The 20,285-nt window shown below is 39.1% G+C and overlaps 1 protein-coding gene across 2 annotated transcripts in view; it reads left to right on the top strand.

Annotated features, from left to right (window-relative positions):
• LOC144649328 (ankyrin repeat domain-containing protein 27-like) overlaps positions 1-20,285 on the top strand; it is an 82,975-nt gene that overhangs the window by 60,890 nt on the left and 1,800 nt on the right. The window contains exons 5-32 of one of the 2 annotated variants that reach the window (XM_078508816.1): positions 1,949-2,023; positions 2,591-2,685; positions 3,168-3,227; positions 3,841-3,897; positions 4,613-4,678; positions 4,775-4,851; positions 5,718-5,763; positions 5,862-5,943; positions 6,981-7,059; positions 7,293-7,355; positions 7,660-7,747; positions 7,854-7,928; positions 8,463-8,590; positions 9,246-9,328; positions 9,771-9,886; positions 10,529-10,621; positions 10,871-10,979; positions 11,385-11,479; positions 11,628-11,708; positions 12,573-12,656; positions 13,064-13,108; positions 13,329-13,454; positions 16,243-16,443; positions 17,151-17,270; positions 17,940-18,001; positions 18,304-18,400; positions 18,921-19,020; positions 19,893-20,151. In XM_078508816.1, coding sequence (XP_078364942.1) covers positions 1,949-2,023; positions 2,591-2,685; positions 3,168-3,227; positions 3,841-3,897; positions 4,613-4,678; positions 4,775-4,851; positions 5,718-5,763; positions 5,862-5,943; positions 6,981-7,059; positions 7,293-7,355; positions 7,660-7,747; positions 7,854-7,928; positions 8,463-8,590; positions 9,246-9,328; positions 9,771-9,886; positions 10,529-10,621; positions 10,871-10,979; positions 11,385-11,479; positions 11,628-11,708; positions 12,573-12,656; positions 13,064-13,108; positions 13,329-13,454; positions 16,243-16,443; positions 17,151-17,270; positions 17,940-18,001; positions 18,304-18,400; positions 18,921-19,020; positions 19,893-20,151 — 2,662 coding nt within the window. The remainder of the gene's footprint in view (positions 1-1,948; positions 2,024-2,590; positions 2,686-3,167; positions 3,228-3,840; positions 3,898-4,612; positions 4,679-4,774; positions 4,852-5,717; positions 5,764-5,861; positions 5,944-6,980; positions 7,060-7,292; positions 7,356-7,659; positions 7,748-7,853; positions 7,929-8,462; positions 8,591-9,245; positions 9,329-9,770; positions 9,887-10,528; positions 10,622-10,870; positions 10,980-11,384; positions 11,480-11,627; positions 11,709-12,572; positions 12,657-13,063; positions 13,109-13,328; positions 13,455-16,242; positions 16,444-17,150; positions 17,271-17,939; positions 18,002-18,303; positions 18,401-18,920; positions 19,021-19,892; positions 20,152-20,285) is intronic. The other variant, XM_078508814.1, reaches the window with a different exon arrangement.

Genomic DNA, 20,285 nt, shown 5'->3' with positions numbered 1-20,285 from the left:
CAATCCTCACTATAAATGGCAGATATATTTTAAGCAAAACACAGCGAAAACCATGTAGCAATAACACCAAAGTTAAAAAACGGTGTAAAACATCTCTGGATTTACTACTGAAAGACCCTCAATACAAATTCATCACTGGCAAACCAACTCTACTTCCTAGTCTCCACTTGTACTGTATCAAAATTTCGGACTTATTGGACTTGCTTGCATCACAGATTGTACAGATAGTGCAAACAACTATCAGCCCCATTTAAATTTAACAAGAGTCAATCAAGATATTATATCAACTTTTCTTCCTGGAAACTAATGTACTTCCTTGCACTGTGTTTTACCTGTAAATGATATTAAGTGTTTGGACCTACTGGACAAAGGGTACGTTACAGATTGTACAGTCAGTGCAACTGTCAGCTATATTTAAACAAGAGGCAATGTAGAACATTATTGCAAGACAATATTTTTATGCCAAACTCGTGGAAGTTTCCTTGCTGTCTAGTACAGTTACAAAATATGTTGCATTCCATTGTCAAAAGTCGTGATAAAAGACATCATATTATTAGAATTGTACAAATTAAATTGCCAATTTTGTGATCAAAGCAGCTTATTATTTGCCTTTTACTAATTAACGTTGGTTACAAACTGACCATACCTTGGAATGCACAACTAAAAACACCACTGGAAAACAACGTGCTGAATTTTAAAATTATATTTACCTGACAAACCCATTTTCCCTCCTTTATAGCAAATGACTCAGTGTCTCAACTTTCGACTTAGAGCGAGGAGCCCAAAAAGGTGACCACTTTTAATGTATTCATATTCTTTCTTGCAGGTTTTATCCAATCAGAAGCTCGTCACAGCTTCTCATTGGAAAACGGCTGCATGAAAGAATGTAAATTAATTAAAAGTGGTCACAAATGTGGGCTCCTTGCTGTAAATCACACTTTAATCAACGATATCAGTTTCGGCGTTCAATTACTTGGATATCTTTTGGACTCACAATTTTACTCAATAGACATTTTTGGCTTTGACAGTGTAAATTGCCATTTCAAACCACATGATGGTGCCCAGAGAACTTGTTTTTTTTTTAAACAAGTAAAAAAACTAAAACTATCTGAATACCAAGAGCATTTGTTTGAATTTGAAAGAAGTGATTCTCAAGAGTGATGCCACATAGTCTGAAAAGGGACAACAAACAAACAAAGCCCAAAAGGCCTATTCTCAGTTCTTTGTCTGGAATTTTTAACATACTGACTTGCTTAACTGGAACGTCCTCGCCTTAGTATGCATTGCATACCGGTTATTTTCCTTTTTTTGTGTAACATTTTCTTTTTTCTTATTTCTTTTTCTAAGTGTCTAGTGCAATTATTGCATTTAGCTGAGCGTGCAAGTCCTGAGAACTCCATTTCAAGTTCTTAGTTTGGATTAAGTTTCGTCTGTGTCTTGCTGTGTCTTCCTTGACAAACAATGCGAAAACAAGACTTGAAGACCTCGATGTCCACTTGTTTCCGCTGTTGAGTATTCTCCAGATTCATTTCCTTCAATTCTAGACTTCAAAACATGTCTTTTAATTGTTAGCGGACAAAAAACATTGCCTCAAAAGAACCTATAACAGACGCCATTTTCTTTGTTTGGTCAACCATGCGTGAGTATAAAAGAACATGGGAAAACGAGCCTGCAATGTTGTATACGTTCTGACAACATGGTAAAAAGAAAAAAATCCGTGTACTACGTGGCACTTGTAAGAGTACAAAAAATAAAAACAAGGTTCTTACTAAATGATTATTAAGCGCCTTTCGAAAAAAATTCAATGTTCCACATGTTTCGGGCACTAGAGAAGAGTTCTGACAATGTAGCAGTCAGCAGTTATTCCCATGAAAAAACTGATGGACTTACAGACCCAGTGGCATATTAAGTGCTTACTTACGTAACCACCAAAAATGTTGTTTTACAGGTGAAAGTTTGGAACCAGCTGTGACATCACTGGAATCTTTACAAGCATGTTGTGATTTCCTGTGGAATAGTGCAGGTTTGGTACTTGTTTGCTTTTGTTTAGGTTATTGTTATCATGAGAGGTTTTTGAATACCATTCTAGTCCAACAATGTCATCATATATTCTCCTAGCTGATGGGTAACTTTTCACAATGTACACTGTACATGACCAATATGTATTTGTTATCACACTCAGCAAATTTGATTACATTAAAAAGGTGTAAATAATGTCAAAAAGATGCCATAAATCAATAAAATACTCCTAATCAATGTGGGAGGTGCCATAGCCTAATGGTTAGTATGGTGGACTCTGGATCAAGTGGTCTAGGTTAGAACCCTGGCAGAGGTCACTAAATTGTGTTCTTGGGTGATACTCAACTCTCACAGTGCCGTCTTTCCACCTAGGTGTGTATTAAAATGGGTACCCGCAAATTAATGCTGTGGATAACCCTGCGATGGACGAGCATCCCATCCTGGGGGTTTAATGCTATGGAAACCATTATAATCTGCAGCCTGATGGGCTACTTGGCTCAATTGCAGACATTTAATCAAAATGTATTAAAATAGTACATTTCACTCAAATTGATGTTAATTGCTGTTCTAGGGAGCAAACAATCTCAGAAACAGATTGACAACATCTTGATTTTGTTTAACTCAACTTATGAACAACTTGAAGGAGAATCTCTGAGACATTTGATGGTATGTAGGTATCAGGCTTATTGGGAAAGCTGTCGCCCCTCTTTGCGGCTCAGTTGCAACTTTTGAGCCCTTTGCTAGGCTCACTTTGTGGTTTGCTTAAATTGCATTTGCTTGCTTGCTGGCCCACGAGTTAGGTCATTTTGCCTGCCAAATTTAATTTGTTTCTAAGTTCTATTTTGTTTTTGTTTTACATGTATGTTAATGTCATACAGCCAGGCAAACAAAATTAATGTCATCTTTGGCAAATCTAATGGAAGCAATAAACTTTCCAATTTTTATTATCCACTCAAAGAATAGTGCAAGCATACTCTGAAAGAAGTCAGACCATGGCACAAGCCATCAGCTGCTCTACTCTACAAAATAATTATTTTGCTTAGCTTCCTTGAAAAAGTCTTTTGAACAAATAAGAGGGATAAAGAGCTTTTCCACAAAACAGTTTATAAAAGAATCTTTTTATTCTGGCTGTGTGAATTCTTTAATAGGATGCAGCTCATGCAATATACACAAGAGTCATGCAAGCAGCCCTCAAGAACACTCAGCTTGTAAGTTCTCATACTTTAGAGTATCTGAGACTTTTATTAATACCTTTTATTATCCAGAGTGATCATCTTCTAATTTCTCCTTACAATGCCAATACATTAACAGGCAGACAGGTGATGAGAATATAGAAAATCATCAAAAAGATGATCATGTTCCACAAAAGTATCTGAGCTAGCATTTAAAATTATAAAAATGGTTCAACAACCATGGTTCATCAGATGTTCATTTTAATCAGTGTTTATTTTGTTCACACCAATTAGTATTGTAAGACTAGAAATAGTTGACACTAGGTTGCCCCTGCTGTTAATCAGTTTTTCTTTTCTGTACTTCCATTTCTGCAGTCAATAATTTTGCTTGATATCTTGGCTCTTCTGTCTATTCAATTGCTTGGAAATCAATTTTCTGTTTGGGATGTTTATATTAAATGGTTTCTGACCTTCTCTTTTTTAAGATGGAAAGAGGACAGTCATGCGTCGCTCATTTTTGCAACTTCATCTGTCACTAGGACGCTTCACAGACTAGAACTTGCTTCCCTGTGGCAAGCCATTGGATCAAAACCCTGCGGGGGCAATTACGAGGTCTTGGATTCATATGTGCAATTTTTTTATTCCATAGAGAAAACTTGCTCAACACAATAGCATTTACATGGACAATGTTAAACTTGCAATTGAGGTAAGTCAGCATAATAATTTTAAGTTATGTTACCCATTGCCCCTCTGCAGGGAATGCACACGTCAAACAGATAACCACTGTATGGATAAAATTATGGACTATCCATCCATGAAAACTAATTAGTGTGTATGTTTGAGGAACCATCTGAACTGTCCTGAAGGGTGATCTATTACAGGGTTCCTACGGTTCCTGGAATTATTTTGTGGCACTTTCCAGGACTGGAAAGTAACAACTGAATTCTCAGAACTAACATTATATAAAATGTATGGCAGACAGTAAGGAGAAATAGTATTGAGATCTTGGATGTTAGGGTTAATGTGAATTTTGAAGTCCGGGAAAAATTTATCTGAGTCCTTGAAAAGTCCTGGAAAATTGTCTATGAAAAAGAGGATGAAATCTGTATTAAAATAGAAAAATCCAAGTGCTAGCAGTACTGTCATCTACCAGTTTATGAAGGGTTTTCCTTTAGGTGAAGCTTGTGGCAATTTTTTAAGCAGTACTGTTGTTTGTGCACATGAAGTAAAAGGTAAAATTGTAAAAACATATTTTGTTCTAATCAGTGCATTTCTAAACTCTCAAGATCATATTTGGAATTTCTTTTTCAGAGTATATCTGTGTTGTTTACTGTTCTACATTATCATTTGCTGAAGATGATGTTTATTTATTTAGTTATTAATTTTATTAATTTAATTTTTACTTCATGCTTCATTTATAGACATACACAATGAATGAACTACATGATCAGCTGTTTAAAGGAATAAGCTCCATATTTGGAAAGGAAGTGAGTGATATAAGGATTGTTTACTGACCATTTGAATCAATGTCTCTGTTATCTGCGGTAGTTTTGAGTGTTCCCTTTGGTCTCATTGCTTTCTAGGATGCTCTTTTGAATAAAACTACTCGAAACTTGGCAGAAATTCAGATCAAAGACTTGGGGGTAAAGGAACAGTTACGGTAAGCAAAGACTGAGATTTTAAACATAAAACTGCATTGATCACATCATGATAGTTATTGAAATTCAGGAGTAGTGCATGTGAATGCTTTTACCAGTGACAATTGACTCTTCAGTAATCTATATGTATATGTAATCATGTACATGCACACAAACAATTTTTTAAAAAGCCAAGGGGCTGTTACTTTGATTCAAAAGAAAAGATTGTGGCATTCACAAAATATTAATGACACCATACTTGTTGATATTATGGCAATGTTCAGATGTCATATTACAGCTGACAGTTTTTTCCTAAGCAAACAGTCTCATGCTGTAAGAAGATGCTTCCTGTTAAAAGTTTCTTCCTGTAATAGGAGACTCACTGTAGGTCGACTGACACTTCCTGTTATGAGAGTTACATGTACTTCTTGTAAACTGAAACTTCCTTTTACAAGAGTTTCTTCCTCTAAACAGACACTTCTTGTTATGAGTAACTTTCTGTTAATAGGCACTTCCTGTTGTAAGGGTTGCTTCCTGAAAACAGAATCTTCCCGTTATAAAAGTAACTTCCTGTAAACAAAGATTCCCTTTAGATAGATACTTGTATCAAGATTGTTTTGAGAGGAGTACTGGTCATCGAAATTATGTCATTAACCTTTTAATCTCTTAGAACAGTTTCAACAAATAATGTACATGTAGGGGTATTGCAATCTTGTCTCAAATAGAAGGAGGCACAATTTTATGCTTTCTAAATGCAGATCTTTCCAAGACAATTTGGTGTCAAATATTCAATTAAACTCGTCTAATATTTACATTAAAGTGGCACTCCATGGGGTTAAAGGGTTGATTCAGTCCATATCATTTTTTCACCTTTTTCTTTTCCTTTCAGCACAAACCTACCAAGAGGAAAGAGAGCTCTTTCATTTCTGAATAGGGTACAGTGTATGTTCTTTTTTCAAAAGAAGCAAATAGGATGCTATGACTTTTTGATTGTTAATTCACTCATTTTTGGTTTAATCTTGCTTCTCTGCAGTACAAAACTCCTTTGGAAAAGTTCCACTGTTTGAAGAAAACAGTTACTATAGTGACCGACAGGAAGATGAAGACACCAGATGGTTAGTTTTTGTTAAGTATACCATGATACTGTTAGTACTGTTTCTTTTTTAGCTGAAAATGTTTGCAGCTATGTGCAGCTATTTTCTTAAACTGAGATCAGTCACACCTCTTTCCAATGGCAATAAATCTCTTATGGTCTGTTTCACACTGCCCCTCCCCCCCCCCCCCCCATACACTGCCTGCTGCATTTATAAAGCAATGATATTAATTAAAAAGGTCTGGCTTGGTATGGTGACCCTAGCCTCCTACATGTACAGGGACAACTTTTCTTTGGCCATGCAGTAAAACAGGCCTTAACTTTTTATAACAATTTTATGTGGGCAGCTGTCACGAGGGACACAAGGATTATTTAAATAAGGATCATTTACTCCCCGATCGGGAAAACAAATTTTTCCAAAAGGTCAACTGAGCAAAATGTGGAAGTAATGTATGTTCGAAATTCATAAAGAATCTAATGCAGTTTCTTTCAACATTGTTTCAATGTGTTACGATCAAAATCAGAAAGTTGAGAATTCCTTGGACAAAGTACATTACTTTCATAGTGCCTAACTTTGCTCAGGTGTATAAATGGGCACTGGTGAACTGTCGGGGCAACCTGACAAAATGGTGGGGAGTAGCCTGCGATGAACAAACATTCCATCCATTCCAGGGAAGGTAGCAATACTCTTAGTTTCTTTATGCTGTCACACCAGGGTTAAAGGGACTATGCCATGAATTTTACCAGATTTTTGAACAGCCAAAATTTATATTAATTTTTTTTGTGTGTGTCGCAGGACTCCTAAAAATAATAGTCCATAATTTTTTTTATTGAAAATTGCTATATTAGAGTACTAAAACTGTTAACGACCATCTTTGGCTGCGGATGGCTTGAATGGAAACGGATTGCAACTTGAAAGAGTAAGGCTTACTTTTTCAAGTTGTTTCTGCACGTCTTGTTTCCCCTTGACATAGCTTCCTTTAAGTGTTGTCCTGTTAAGATACTAGGCTTTAAGAAAACATTTCTTTTCTTTCTTTAATTTACATTCTTTTGTTACAGATACTGCTGAGGCCATCACAGTAGATGATCTACTTCCAGCTCTTATCTTTTTAATCATAAAAACTGACATTCCAAATTGGTAAGTATTATTAAACAGTCAAGTAATATTTGCAACACAGACAAATTGTTACTTAGGCAAAGAAAGGTGTGTGTGTGTGTGTGTTTTTTCTTTCCTTCACTTTAACAGATACTGATTGCCAATGATTGCCATTACTAAGTTCTGAACAACGTTCACACGCAGAGAGCCACTGAATGTGTTTGTTTGCCCAGGACATGTTGTAATGGCGCTTTTATCTCTGTCTTGTTTTCTAGGCTTGCCAACATAACCTATCTCCACAACTTTCATTTCTCCAAGCGTGGACACAATGAGTTCCAGTAAGTAAAGGGGGTTTAGATATGGTAGCGGCAGCCGCATGTCGAACATCAAGGATATTAAAGTGGCCGTGATTTTTTCAGTTGTTTAGTTACTAAATAAGTCGTGGGGAAAGCCTAGAAAATCAATTTGAGGCTTCCAAAACTTAAACATTGACGATTTTGAAAGCAGATCAAAATTTCTTTGGGCTCTTTCTTGGAGGCTGTGTTTGTGAGCAACAGAGGGTTCTTTTGAAGCATTGATCCCGCTGATGGTTGTGGTAGTGTCCAGTGCTGTCTTCTTGTGACATGTTTCTCTGTTATGCAGATTCTTCTTGTCTTCAATTGAAGCAGCAGTGGAACACATTAGAAGAGGATCTGTTAATGATATTTTAAAGGGTCTTCCACCTGTCAAGGTCTGTACAGTATTTGTTTTTGACTCTTGTTGTACAAATGTAGCTCATGTACATGCAGTCACATTACGATGTCATTTTATTTTTTCTTTATGCGTACTCATTACAGAAGCTTTCATCCCCTTGGCTTGTTATGGAAACTGATGGAGCAGATAAAACCACCGCTCTAGAGAAGCTTTTTGAGGTAAGCATCGGAAAAGACAATTTGGCCTAACGGTTAATGTGTCAGACCTGAAGCATAGGCAAGTCCTAATGAAGAACTATTTGTAAGTGGCGAGTCAACGTGATTGATTGAACGTAACATGGCAATATGCGTTACGTCATCAACCCAAATTTGCGCGCGAAATTACAGAAACTTTTTCACTTTTGTCGACATAATGCAATTAGACAACAAAAGTTTTGTTGCCATGCTGTGCAAACCTGGAAACATTTGTTGCGGACACAAAATGTTTCTGACAAAAATTAGAAACATTTCTTTGCGTCTCGGACACACATTTTGTGTCCGCAACAAATGCTGGACGCGCAGGCAAACAGTGAAACATTTGTGTCCGCAACAATGTGTCTTCGTTTGCCAGGGCATTAATAGGATCGACGCGCGGCGGGACTGGTAGAAAACATTGAAACGCTACTATAGTAAAGTAGTCATTTCTGCGTGTTGAATTATTATGTCTTCACGATTTTCTATAAGGTTCATGGCAAATTTATCTGTTTCTTTCAGTTTGCTTCAAATGGAAACGAAGAAGAAGTCGAAAAGTTACTAGCGACTGGAGGCGATGCAGGGTCTCCAGGAGAAAAGTTCTGTCATCCTCTGTGTTTTTGTGACAGATGTGAACAGTTGCATAACAGGTAAACTGCCTGTCTGTTAACTGTGATTTCCGAGAATGTTCAACGACTGTTTTCGGCTTGCGGTATCAATAAGCAAAAACATTAAAGAGGTGGTATAAAAATAAAGCAAAAATAAACAAGGATGATTACAACGCGAATCAGAAAACCGTGAACACTTATTAACTTGCCTATGTAAATTTTTGTAGAAGCCGTCGAATGACAGCTCAGACTGCAGGAAATATTAACAAACGAATAGTGATGGAGCCACTTGGTTATGTTTTTCTAATAATTCGTCTACTATTTTCTCTTCTTTCGCTTCCAAAGTATAACAAACGTGTTCACGGTTTTCGTATTCACACGGTTAGACCAGAGAAGACAAAGAGGGATTACAAATGGCGTACTTGAAATTTCTCAGCATACGCCTTCATTTAGTATTTTGCTTACGATGTGCAAAGTCACCTAAAACCAAACGACACGGCATCTAAATAATAGTTTACTAAGGGAGAAAAACACCAGAGATGCAAAATTAAACCAGACAGGAACAAGGATGACTTATATTGGGAAAGATTGGGAGGGATTGTAGTCAAGCACTTGAAATTAAAATTGTAGGCCCTATTTTTCAAGATGGCCCGCCTGTGACGAAGCTCCTTCAAGAACAGCATTGTTATATTTGCAGGAAACGCCATGATCCGTCTGCCGTGACAGTGTTCTCAAGAGACGACCTTGGACGAACAGTTCTACATGTGTCAGCTGAATACGGTGTGTACGAAAGTGTTTTATGTTTGTGTAAACTGCAACTGTTTATTTGTGGCGGAGTGACTTAGTTTCTAGACCTGTCATCAACGCTCAGAAGCAAATTCCTGGGTTAGTTTCAGCACTTAAAATTACTGTATAGTTAATCCTCAAATATCTGCCTTGCCACGACTTGTTCCCGTCTGGCCTCGTAGCTCAGTCTGTAGAGCAACGGTGATCTAATCTGGAGGTCGTGGATTCGAATTCCACCGAGGTCAAAACTTTTTCTTTGCCTTTTGTGGCCCTCGATCTACTTTCTAGGGATAATCATCAGAAGAAAATTCCTGGGTTATTTTTTGAGTTAACTCTCTGCGTTCCAGCTTCTCCTATTTAACCGCGCATTCGTTCCTTCGTCACCGATAGGAACACATGGAAATTTATTGTGGTGTTTTTTAATTACAATAAACAGGTCATTCTAACTTGATGTACAAACTGATCAAAAGAGGAGCTGTAGTGAATGCTATGGACTATCACGGTACAACAGCCTTACATTTGGCTTGTCAGCGAGGACACGGCGGTGCTGCAGTAAGTTGGAAATATTTGTCCCACTGTTATAAAACTTAAACCAAATGAAAGAAATCGCCCAAACCAATCACAGCAGCTGAAAATAAAGCGGTTTTCACTTGAGTGTCGAAAGTAAATTGCGTTTGCTTTGGTTTTGCATTACTACGCTTAGTGATTGGCTTAAAAATCTCGGGCCACTTTCTCAGCCAATCAGAACTAAAACCAAAACCAATCGTGACTCGCTCTCGCACGTTTTCCCGCGCTTCGTGCCAGCTTCATGTATTTGCTTTGAGTTTTGATTGGTTCACTAGATTGTCTGTGTCCCTTGTGATTGGCCGGATTAGTTACTTTGGTTTTGGTTTTACGACACTCAAATGTAGTGAACCAATCACGACTCGAGTAGTGCGCGCCACTCGTGAAGAGCGCGGGAAAAGTCACGTGATCAACGTCACGCTTGGTGACGGCTGATAAGATAAACGTCTCCCTCATTGGTTAAAAAAAATTGCTTGTGGATTTACAAGACTAATTTAGCCTAACCTGCGATCAGGCGTCCTTTTGGGAGTGATAAGTAGGGAGGGAGGGCATGATCTCAGGTTAAATTTAGCCAAGTGTCATTGCTAAGTCGCTATGTGTGTTTCTAATTTGGTTGTATTCTCCTTACAGTGGGTACTCCTGCATTACAAGGCTGATGTCAACGCACCCGATAACGATGGTAATACACCTTTGCACTTATGCACCGCTAATGGACATGAAAAGGTAAATAAAAACGTGTTTATATTTCGAGTTGAGCGATAGGTCAATTATCTATACCCTAATGCAACATTTTTGGGAGGTTTAAATTTGCAAGAAGCAGTCAAACTGAATGGGGGGGGGGGGGGAGCGGTTAAATTCGTCGTTGCAAGTCTTGTATTTATTTAGAATTCCAATACCCTAACCAGTCTTCAATGCACTTGCGGTTAAGTTTTGTTTTCTGATAACAGACATCTCTTGGGTTTTTCCTTGCAGTGCACGAATGTACTGATCCATTTTGATGAGCGAGTCAATGTGATGAAGGTGAACGCTGCCAACGACGAAGGAGACACGCCGCTTCACTTAGCTTCTCGTTGGGGTTATGGTAAGTCAATCACTTGAGTAGTGTCAATCTCTTCATTAGACTTGGGTTACTTTTTTTCTTACGTTATTAAAGTCTGTCGACTGAACAACGCATATAGGAATTCTTCATTGTTACGTTTGCTCATTCATTCGACGTACTGAATTCGTATGCTCGGTCGGTCGGTCAGATTGTCCGCCCCGCTGTCTGTCTGTCTGTCTGGAAATCTGGCAAGTAGGCAAGCAAACTGTTGACTAGATTTTACTATTTGTACAAATTTTTAGTGTATTTACTTCTGTTTCAATACGTCTTTCACGTAAGAAGTTTTCAAACTTATGAAATTACCGTTTATCGGTATTAAAATAAAAGCGAATCAATCAATCTGTCTGTCTGTCTGTGGTTTACCCTCGTTATTCTTGATATTTTCAGCTGAGATAGTTCGCGTTCTGCTGGAGAAAGACGCCTCTCTGGAAGCTAGAAATAAAGATAAAGCAACTCCATTGGACAGCTCTCACAACAAACAGGTATCAAACAATAATATGTGGCGGTGTTCTGTTCTACATTTACCAAGTGGTGCATTTATATATATGTTAGGTCAATAGGTCGCAAATCATGCAATCTGGTCCATTTTGTTTTATGTTTCGTTTGATTTGATTTGATATTGATTAACAGGTGACTGAAATACTCCTTGAAGCTATAGCAGCAGCCAGCGAAGAACAAGAACAGGCGACAACATCTTATCCTGAGGGGAGGGTAAGTAGCAAACTTTCCTTCTCATTGTACATGCAGTTTCCCTTGCAGTGACTGTCGTTACCTTAAAGGGACTATGTCACTGGGATTTTGCAGATTTTTGGTCTAAACTGTCCTGAAATTAGTGGTAGGCAAGTTAACCCTAACTAAACCTTATCTTTGAACATGATAAAAATCAAGCTACGGCTTTAAATATCGATATTTCGAAGTCGCGCGGAAACAATTTGAAAACGTTTGCCTAACGGAAAGCGCGGGAATTCGTGTTACTCACAAGTGCGGGAAAACATGTACGGTAACCGACGGAAAGCGCGGGAATTCGTGTAACTCACAAGCGCGGGAAAACATGAAACCATTGCAAAGACAAGTAACCAACGTAAGGCGCGGGAAAACGTAAAATTGTTGGAAAAACACGAGAAAAGATGTATAAAGTACCAAATGAAATCAATAATATTGTTTTTTAAACTAATTGATCAAGAAAACAGTGTTTTTTCTTTTTTCCTGCATGACAATTTAGTGTGCTAGTTGATGTGTCTTCCTTGTGTATACACCTGATTGAAGAATCGTTGACCCATGAAAAGCATAAACCATGAACGATGCGACCATGTTTACTGGGAAATCGAAAAAAGAATCGTCGTCTGTGACAGAATAAACATGATGACAGACAGGTTGCATAAATCATGCTCTTAAGGTTCTTAAAGAAAGAAAATATCTTGATTGTCAATAAAAGGAACATTACTAAGCTTACCAAGGCTGTCTACCCAGAATACCGTCGGGTCATACCGTTCATGATTTATGGTTTTCACAAGGTCAACGTTTCTTCAATTAGGTGTATACGGAGAATTACAAACTTTCGTGTTTTGTTTCTAGCCCAACTCAATCGCAGAGAGTCCACTTATTCAGTCCGATGAATTTTCAAACACTGTTTCAGAGGATCAAGAAAGAACCAGAGAGGTGAGCTTCTTTCAAACATTTTCTATAACTAACAAAAATTTCGACGATACCTAAACTTCGAGCCAGGATTCGAGACAGGATCCGAGCCAGGATTCGAGCTAGGATCCGAGCCAGGATCCGGTTAGCCTAACTAGCGCTCCGGTTAGCCTGAATAGCACTCCGGTTAGCCTACTTTAGCTTGGGTTGTTTGTGGTTAGCTTTTATAACAGGGTTAGGATCCTAGCTCGGATCCTGGCTCGAACCCTGGCTTTATTATTAGTTTATCTCAAAAATTGCACAGGAATCTGGAGTTTCTGTCTCTGTTTCTGTTTCTCTGTTATTTGTAATTTTTGATTCTGTTTCACAGTTGTAAAGCAGTAACTATTTTTCAATCACCGAGACTTTTATCTTGTATTTTTCATTCCTAGATTGACCGATTCATTCGGACAATTGCCGACGGTGATGTGGAATTGGTAAGAATTTCTGCGCTTTGCTAACTGTGCGTGACCAAACAGACGGCCCCTTTAGGCACAAGTAAATGTAGATAGATGTCTGATTGATTTAGTGAGAATAACAGCTGAAATTAGAGAAACTCGCATCATCAGAATCGTGAATATTTTAAACTTGAATAAAATTAGCTGTTTCCCTCGGGAACCGTCATTAAGTGTATATTATTTACTTCCTTTCTGTCAGGTTCGATATAAACTTGGTCTGAGTGATGACGAAGAAGACGAGGAGGACTCGGGCGAGCAGCCTCGCTCGGACCAAGACCTCTGTCATCCGTTATGTCAGTGTGACAAATGCAGCAAGTGGCAGAAGGTATTACGTGACAGGACGCCTCTAAATCTTTATAATACTTGGGGAAGTTGTCATACTAAAGACGAGGCCCACGGCTTGTGTTGGGGTAGGGGGGCTATGCAAGATATCAACTGTCTGATTAGTCAAACGGGACAAAGTTTATTGTCCTCAAAATTCGAGTTGTGACTTTCATATTAAGTGTGCATGAAGCTTGCAATGCTGGAGAAATGGCACAAGGAGGTTTTAATCTTTTTCTTAGCTTCTACTCTTAAATGAGTGGGGACTATACAAACAAGACACCATCTTTTAAGGTGGGAAAGGGGGGATACATAAATAGACCATCTGTTTTTTGCCAAGTTGTGGGTCCTGTCTGAGTATAGCCTGTTTCAGGCTCTCGGTAGTTGAAGGAGAAAGCGGAAAACGCGGGCGAGCGAGGTAAAAACGAGAGGGGAAGAAGGTGAGCGTCCCGCTCGTTTTTTTCTCACGTTCGCACGGGTTTTTCGCTCTCCCCCAACTATCGAAAGCCTGGAACAGGCTAGTCTGAGTACAATAGTTTTCACCATTTCCCTTGAAGGGTCGACGCACGAAGCGTCAAATGGTTAATATGCCACGAGACTGAAGCAAGCGTTCGAACATAGCAACATCTGTTCAGGTCTGCTCCACTTCTAGGGAGAGTTTATATCCTGTTTTTGTAGCATAGGACGACTAAGAAGCAGTGCAGTTCATCCGAATCATTCAGGGAACAACAATGCTTCTAGTCGTCCTAGATGCTAATCCATCGCAGAGTTATCCTCAGCATTTAATTCACTGGTAGCCATTTATGCACCTTGGCGGAGGGGAGTACGGTAAAAGGTTACCGTAATGATTCGATTTAGCGCCCGGGGCGCTTATTTACTTGTGGCACCTCAAGGAAGGGTGCTTATTCAAGAACACTTTACGCCGATTTTTCCAGTTTATAACCTTTGACATACAACAGCTGCAGTTAACCGCGCGAGAAAACCTGAAAGCTGCAAATGCACATAGCTTTACAAGCGAATTCGCTATTTCAATAATATACATGTAAAAAAGAAAAATTACTGGCGACAAACTCTCCTAGGCAAAAACTTTATTTAAATAAACACACTGCGTTACATTTACGTTAAAAACTTCGTATCGCATCGAGGAAACTTCGCCACAAGCGAATAAACTACCTTGACAGGCGAATCAACTGGCGAATTGTGAACAAATTGTGACAACACAAGGAGTCGGTTAATTAAACAATAATTACGACGTAAATCCAAATTAAAAATGCAATTTACTTAACCAGGACGACCCCAAAAGTGCCTGAATATTCTTGGAATGTCCGCGGATGTGTTGTAACTTCCGATGAAAGTCTTGTCTTCGCTTTCACTTATCGACACTTCGCCTTCGGCTGTCTTCACTTCGCCTGGCTTCGCCTTTGAAGAATGAATTTTATCACTGCTGTATTCTTTAGGTTTTGTAGCATAGGACGACTAAGAAGCAGTGCAGTTCATCCGAATCATTCAGGGAACAACAATGCTTCTAGTTGTCCTAGATGCTAATCCATCGCAGAGTTATCCTCAGGATTTAATTCACTGGTAGCCATTTATACACCTTGGTGGAGGGGAGTACGGTAAAAGGTTACCGTAATGATTCGATTTAGCGCCCGGGGCGCTTATTTACTTGTGGCACCTCAAGGGAGGGTGCTTATTCAAGACAGGGCGCTTATTTAATTTTTTGAGAAACAACCAAATGTTCAAAACAAAACTTTAACAAATATTAAAATAACTAGCAATAACAGAAACTGTAACAGTAACAAATTGTTGAAAGTTCACTTATTTTAAAAAGAATTCTTTATTTTAGCAGTAAATATATACATGTACGGTACTATTCGACGTCGATGACTTCAGTAGGGGCAGTTATCCACAATAGGGGTGCTTATTAGAATAGGAGAGCTTATAAGAATGGGGGCGCTTATTAGAATGGGGCGCTTATTGGAATAGGGGCGCTTATTGACACAAAGACATTCTAAGGGAGGGGGGGGGGCGCTTATTCGGAAGGGGCGCTTATTGGAAGGAGGGCGCTAAATCGAGCCATTACGGTAAGTGTCCCGCTCAATAATACAACACGATGACCCGACCAGAAATGACAATAAATAACCCGACCAGGAACCAAGAGCGCTTTCCATTTGTATCGGGAAGCCAGTTGTTCCAGTAAAAAATAAAATGGAACGGTCCTTCCCACTAGACAATGTTCGAAAAAATGGAATACCTTCCGAGCTATTCCCCTTTTCCCGTTTTTTTCGGAATGACTGTAAATTTCTGTTCCATTTGCTACAACTAGACTGTTCGTTTATAAAGCAAGGTCAGCAATTAAGACAAAGAACGCCAAAAATCGATTCAAGTTAATCTTAAATACCTGTTGAGTGTAGATAAAAGGTGTTTCTTCTCAAGTAGCGATAGTTTTTACCTTGAACTTTCTCCCAACGAACATTAAGGCTTTACCGCCACCCATGAAACCTTTCCAGGCTGTTTCCGCTTTTTATTTATAGGGTATTTTAATCCGTAATTCTAATTTTTTAGACCCGTATTACATTTTTTACGCTATATAATTGATTAAACATTTTAGCGATATCTTTTAGAAGTATTTAGCTTTTTTCAATTCAGGGTATTATACTTTCTTTTATTTTATGTTATACGTGGTTGATACCAGTCCTGCAACAGAAGGGTCTACCCTGTTTAAATATCAAATAGTAGCAGAAACATTTCCAAGCACCAATGCGCTTGTCTTTGTTATGATTGTTTTTCAGAGATCTCGCGAAGCAGCGGAGAAGATCATCCATCCCAATGTGAGGAATGGCGAAGGAAATACGCCGCTTCATGTAGCCGCCATCAGAGGATACGAAGAAATGACAACCCTTCTGTTACGGAAAGGAGCTCAGGCAGATGTGAAGAATTATACCCAGATGCGAGCACCGCTTCATTTTGCCTGTCAATACAATCATCCCAGAGTATGGTTGGGAACTGTCACTCTATGTTGCCTTGCTCGATCTAGACTGTTCACAGTCCCCTATTTTTCCGTGAAGTCGTAGAGATCGATCGTTGAGTTCGACGGGCCGCCATCTTGGTTCATGAACGCGAGTGACAACTGGGGAGTGTGCAGAATGCCCGATGGCGGCCCGTCGAACTCAACGTTTGATCTCTACGACTTCACGGAAAAAAAGGGGACTGTGAACAGTCTATGCTCGATCAAGGAGAAGCCTTGTCTGGCCATTGTGTCTTCTATTCTCCTGTCAGGGTTGCCATAGGTCAGGAAATTGATCAGGGAAGAATAAAATTCTTGACGGTCAGGGAAAGTCAGGGAATTTTATTTTGAGTCAGGGAAAATTGGCATTTTGAAGGAAAGTCAGTTGAAAATTGAAATTATAATACCTCGAATTTTATACCACTGATGGCTGGAAGAAACATCAGGTCAACACAATGTGATCTCAGCGATTTGGTTTTTGGAAGCGGAGGCCTGAGGCCGCTATTATATCTAACATTTTGTATTTATTTGGTGGACGAAATTTTACTTTAATCGGGGAAAAGTCAGGGAATTTTGAAAATTGAATTGTGTGGCAACCATGCCTGTTATCCAATAATCTTGTCGTCGCTAACGAGCACATTACAGTGAAACCTCAATTTTTTTAAACTTTGATGTATTTTAACTTTCCGTTAGGTGGCCGGCCTTCTGTTAAGTCATCAAGCCAAAGTTAACATCAAAGACTACAAAGGAAATACTCCTTTACACCTGTGTTGCTTTACTGGACATCTGGATCCCGCCAGCGTCCTCATAGGGGTACGGTGAAATGCTGTTTTGTGTTCCTTTTCATAGAACTTTGCATTTTTCATTCTTCATAACGTTTGCTGGTATTTGTGTGTTCTTTTCGGTGGAGAGGGTCTTTCCAGTACAGTATTTCGTCCAGAAACACAATACGTTATGTTACTTCGTTTATGTGCAAAAACTGGATTTTTGTATTGAGCCGTATTCCCCACTACTGCGACAAAACAGGGGTGAGAAAACACGTTAGCAACCAGTTAGAAGCGCGGGAAAACGTGCAACCGGCGGCGAGCGCAGTAAATCTACTGTAAATCCCAATTACGACTGCGATGGGTTTTTTCCTGATTGACCAAAGAAACATCTTTCCTTTGATGGATGAGAACATGTTTCAGCGGTTTATTGAACGCATTCTAACTACAGTCAACTCTCTCTAAAACGGACACCGTCGGGACCGGCTCCAACTGCCAACTGTCCGTTTAAGGGAGATGTCCGTCTTATAGGGAGTTTTGCTACAGTAAAATGGCTGAGACGGGACCAACAGCAGGTGTCAGTCTTTAAGAGGTGTCCGTCTTATAGAGGTGTCCGTAAAGAGAGAGGTGACTAATAGAAAGCGAAAACAGGGCTACAGGCCTACAGCATTCGCAAGCTAAGCTAATAATCATGTGTTTTGTTCATATCGTGATATAGCATGGAGCCAACATTGATGTAACGAATGACCGTGGAAACACTCCATTACACGAAGCAGCCAGGTAAAGCGTCGCTGTTTTAGCTTATGAATTTCTTGGTAACGATTTTGGTCCGTTGTTTTGCTTACGAGCGACATCCTTACGACACGACTTCGGATACCACTTACTCTCCTATTACCTTTTAAGAATGTAGATGGAGAACTGAGCAACGTAATATAAAGAGATCAATAATTATGGTTTTATTCTGACTTTGGACACAAACACTGATAAATTGTTCTCGATAACGTACGGGGCTGTGTACCTCTTGGTTCCTACTGTTGATAGCTATTCACAGTTTTAATGTTTTTTCTTGTCTTTCTCTTCAGGTTTAACTTCGTCAAACTTGTTATTTTGTTGCTTGAGAATGGCGCATCGGTGACAGTAAGGAACAAGCGAGAGCTGACACCATTACAGTATGCTCATGTACGAACATTAAACCGTAAAGATTTCTGAAGGAGATACATGTATTTTTAACTTGAGCGAGCAAAATCTGATCAATTGCTAGCTCCTTTGTGTTCTTTAATAACAAAAAATACCAACCTAACACATAGGAAGAAAATATTCATAAAGTTGCAGCACTTAGTACTTGTCAGCCTAAGAGCTGTTTTCAATCTCGAAAACCAAAACAAAGAGACCTGTAATCACATCTGGCCAGCCAGAACCTTCTCTAATAGTGCAGTTAACCAATCAGAATCCGTTACAGAAGCACGCAACTCGTGGAAAGCGCGGGAATTCATGAACGTGTACGGAAGGCGGGAAAACGCGGGCGAGCCAATTCGCGATTGTTTTGGCTTTTCTCCTGATTGATAGGATGTCGCACAAAGCACAGTATCGACATGAAGACTTTCACGTAGATAAAAGTATGCAGGAAGTACAGTTTTAGAGGTGCAATAGTTAAAGTATGTCACTGTGTTTCGCTTTTGGTTTCTTCTTTTTTTGGCAGCGCGATGACGTCATTCGTGCTCTGGATCAAGCGGAAGGTATCAGCTTCAATGCTCGGACAAAGAGACTTAGTTTCAGCAATTACAGCTCATACAAACAAGGTAAGTGGAGTGGTCACCATCTTGGACAGAAACAAACTAGTTTCCAGGACCTTTTCATCTCCTGGCCTGAGATATGAACGGGATCTATTTGTTTAATGGATGTATGGATGTTGAGCATTGACGCCTCGTTAGAAGCAATTTTCGGACACTGTTTTTGATTTCGGATAAATTTCGGACAAAAATATTGGACACTTTGCTGAAACAAAGCTTAATATTTACGCCTACAAAACACGAATTAGACTGAAACAACATCTGTGAAAATGGTCTTACTGCACCCTCAAGGTTTTACAGATAAACCGACGCGAAAATAACATAAATATACTATCAAAGCCGTTACGTATTTCAAGCCGTGTCTCAACTAGAGTTCGCTCCGCAAAGGAAAGCTAAAATCTTTGGAGCTCAAAGTGGCTTAATTATCTGCTTCAATAGGATCATCTGGTTCTGGTTCCTGAGTTACAGCTTCCACTATTTTTCCCATCTCAAAACCCTTCCTTGTCACATCGGGTTTGTTTGTGTAAAATTGGGTTAAAAAAAAAAAAAGGGGAAAATATTTGGGAGATTTTTTTTTAAAAAAAAAAAAAAAAAAAAAAAAAAAGGAAGAAAAAAGTAAAAAATCACAATGGGGAGGGGGGGGAAAACCATTTTGGGGGGAAAAAAAAAAAAAAAAAAGAAAAAAAAAAAAATATTTGTAAAAAAAATCTAAAAAAAAAAAAAAAAAAAAAAAAAAAAAAAAAAAAAAAAAATAAAAAATATTTACTCATACTTTAAACAGTTATACTGTAGTGTAAGTATTTCGGACGCTTAATATTTGTGGTGCCCAAATAAAGTTATTCATTCATTCAGGTTTTTTTGACGTTTGATTCAATCTGCAGCTGATAAAGACCCGAACCCTGCTTTACCAAAGACTCGATCAAACTCCATCCCAGCCTACATCGGCGCGAACGCTGTCAAGAAGCAACCAATACCCGTGGCCAACCCTTCTGGTCCTACCTCGACCGCGTTGCACGCAGATGGACCTGGTGACGGGTCTCTTCCGCCGCACGAGAGATTAAACAAACTGTTCGAACGCTTGGAGCGTGGTGATGTTGAACGTCTACAAGACATCGGCAAGGCTGTGAAGTCTTTTGATAGGTAAGAAATGGTGGCCATTTATTTTTCAGTGATAGGTGACTGTTTGCTGTCAGTTTCAATTTCCCTGCTCGGTCAAGGAGGTTTTCACTTGAGTGTGGAAAGTAAATCGCGTTTGCTTTGGTTTTGCATTACTA

Source organism: Oculina patagonica, chromosome 4 (assembly GCF_052425735.1).
Source record: "Oculina patagonica isolate OP01 chromosome 4, crgOcupat, whole genome shotgun sequence".
Taxonomy (NCBI): Eukaryota; Metazoa; Cnidaria; class Anthozoa; order Scleractinia; family Oculinidae; genus Oculina; species Oculina patagonica.
This window is presented reverse-complemented; position numbering and strand designations above follow the sequence as displayed.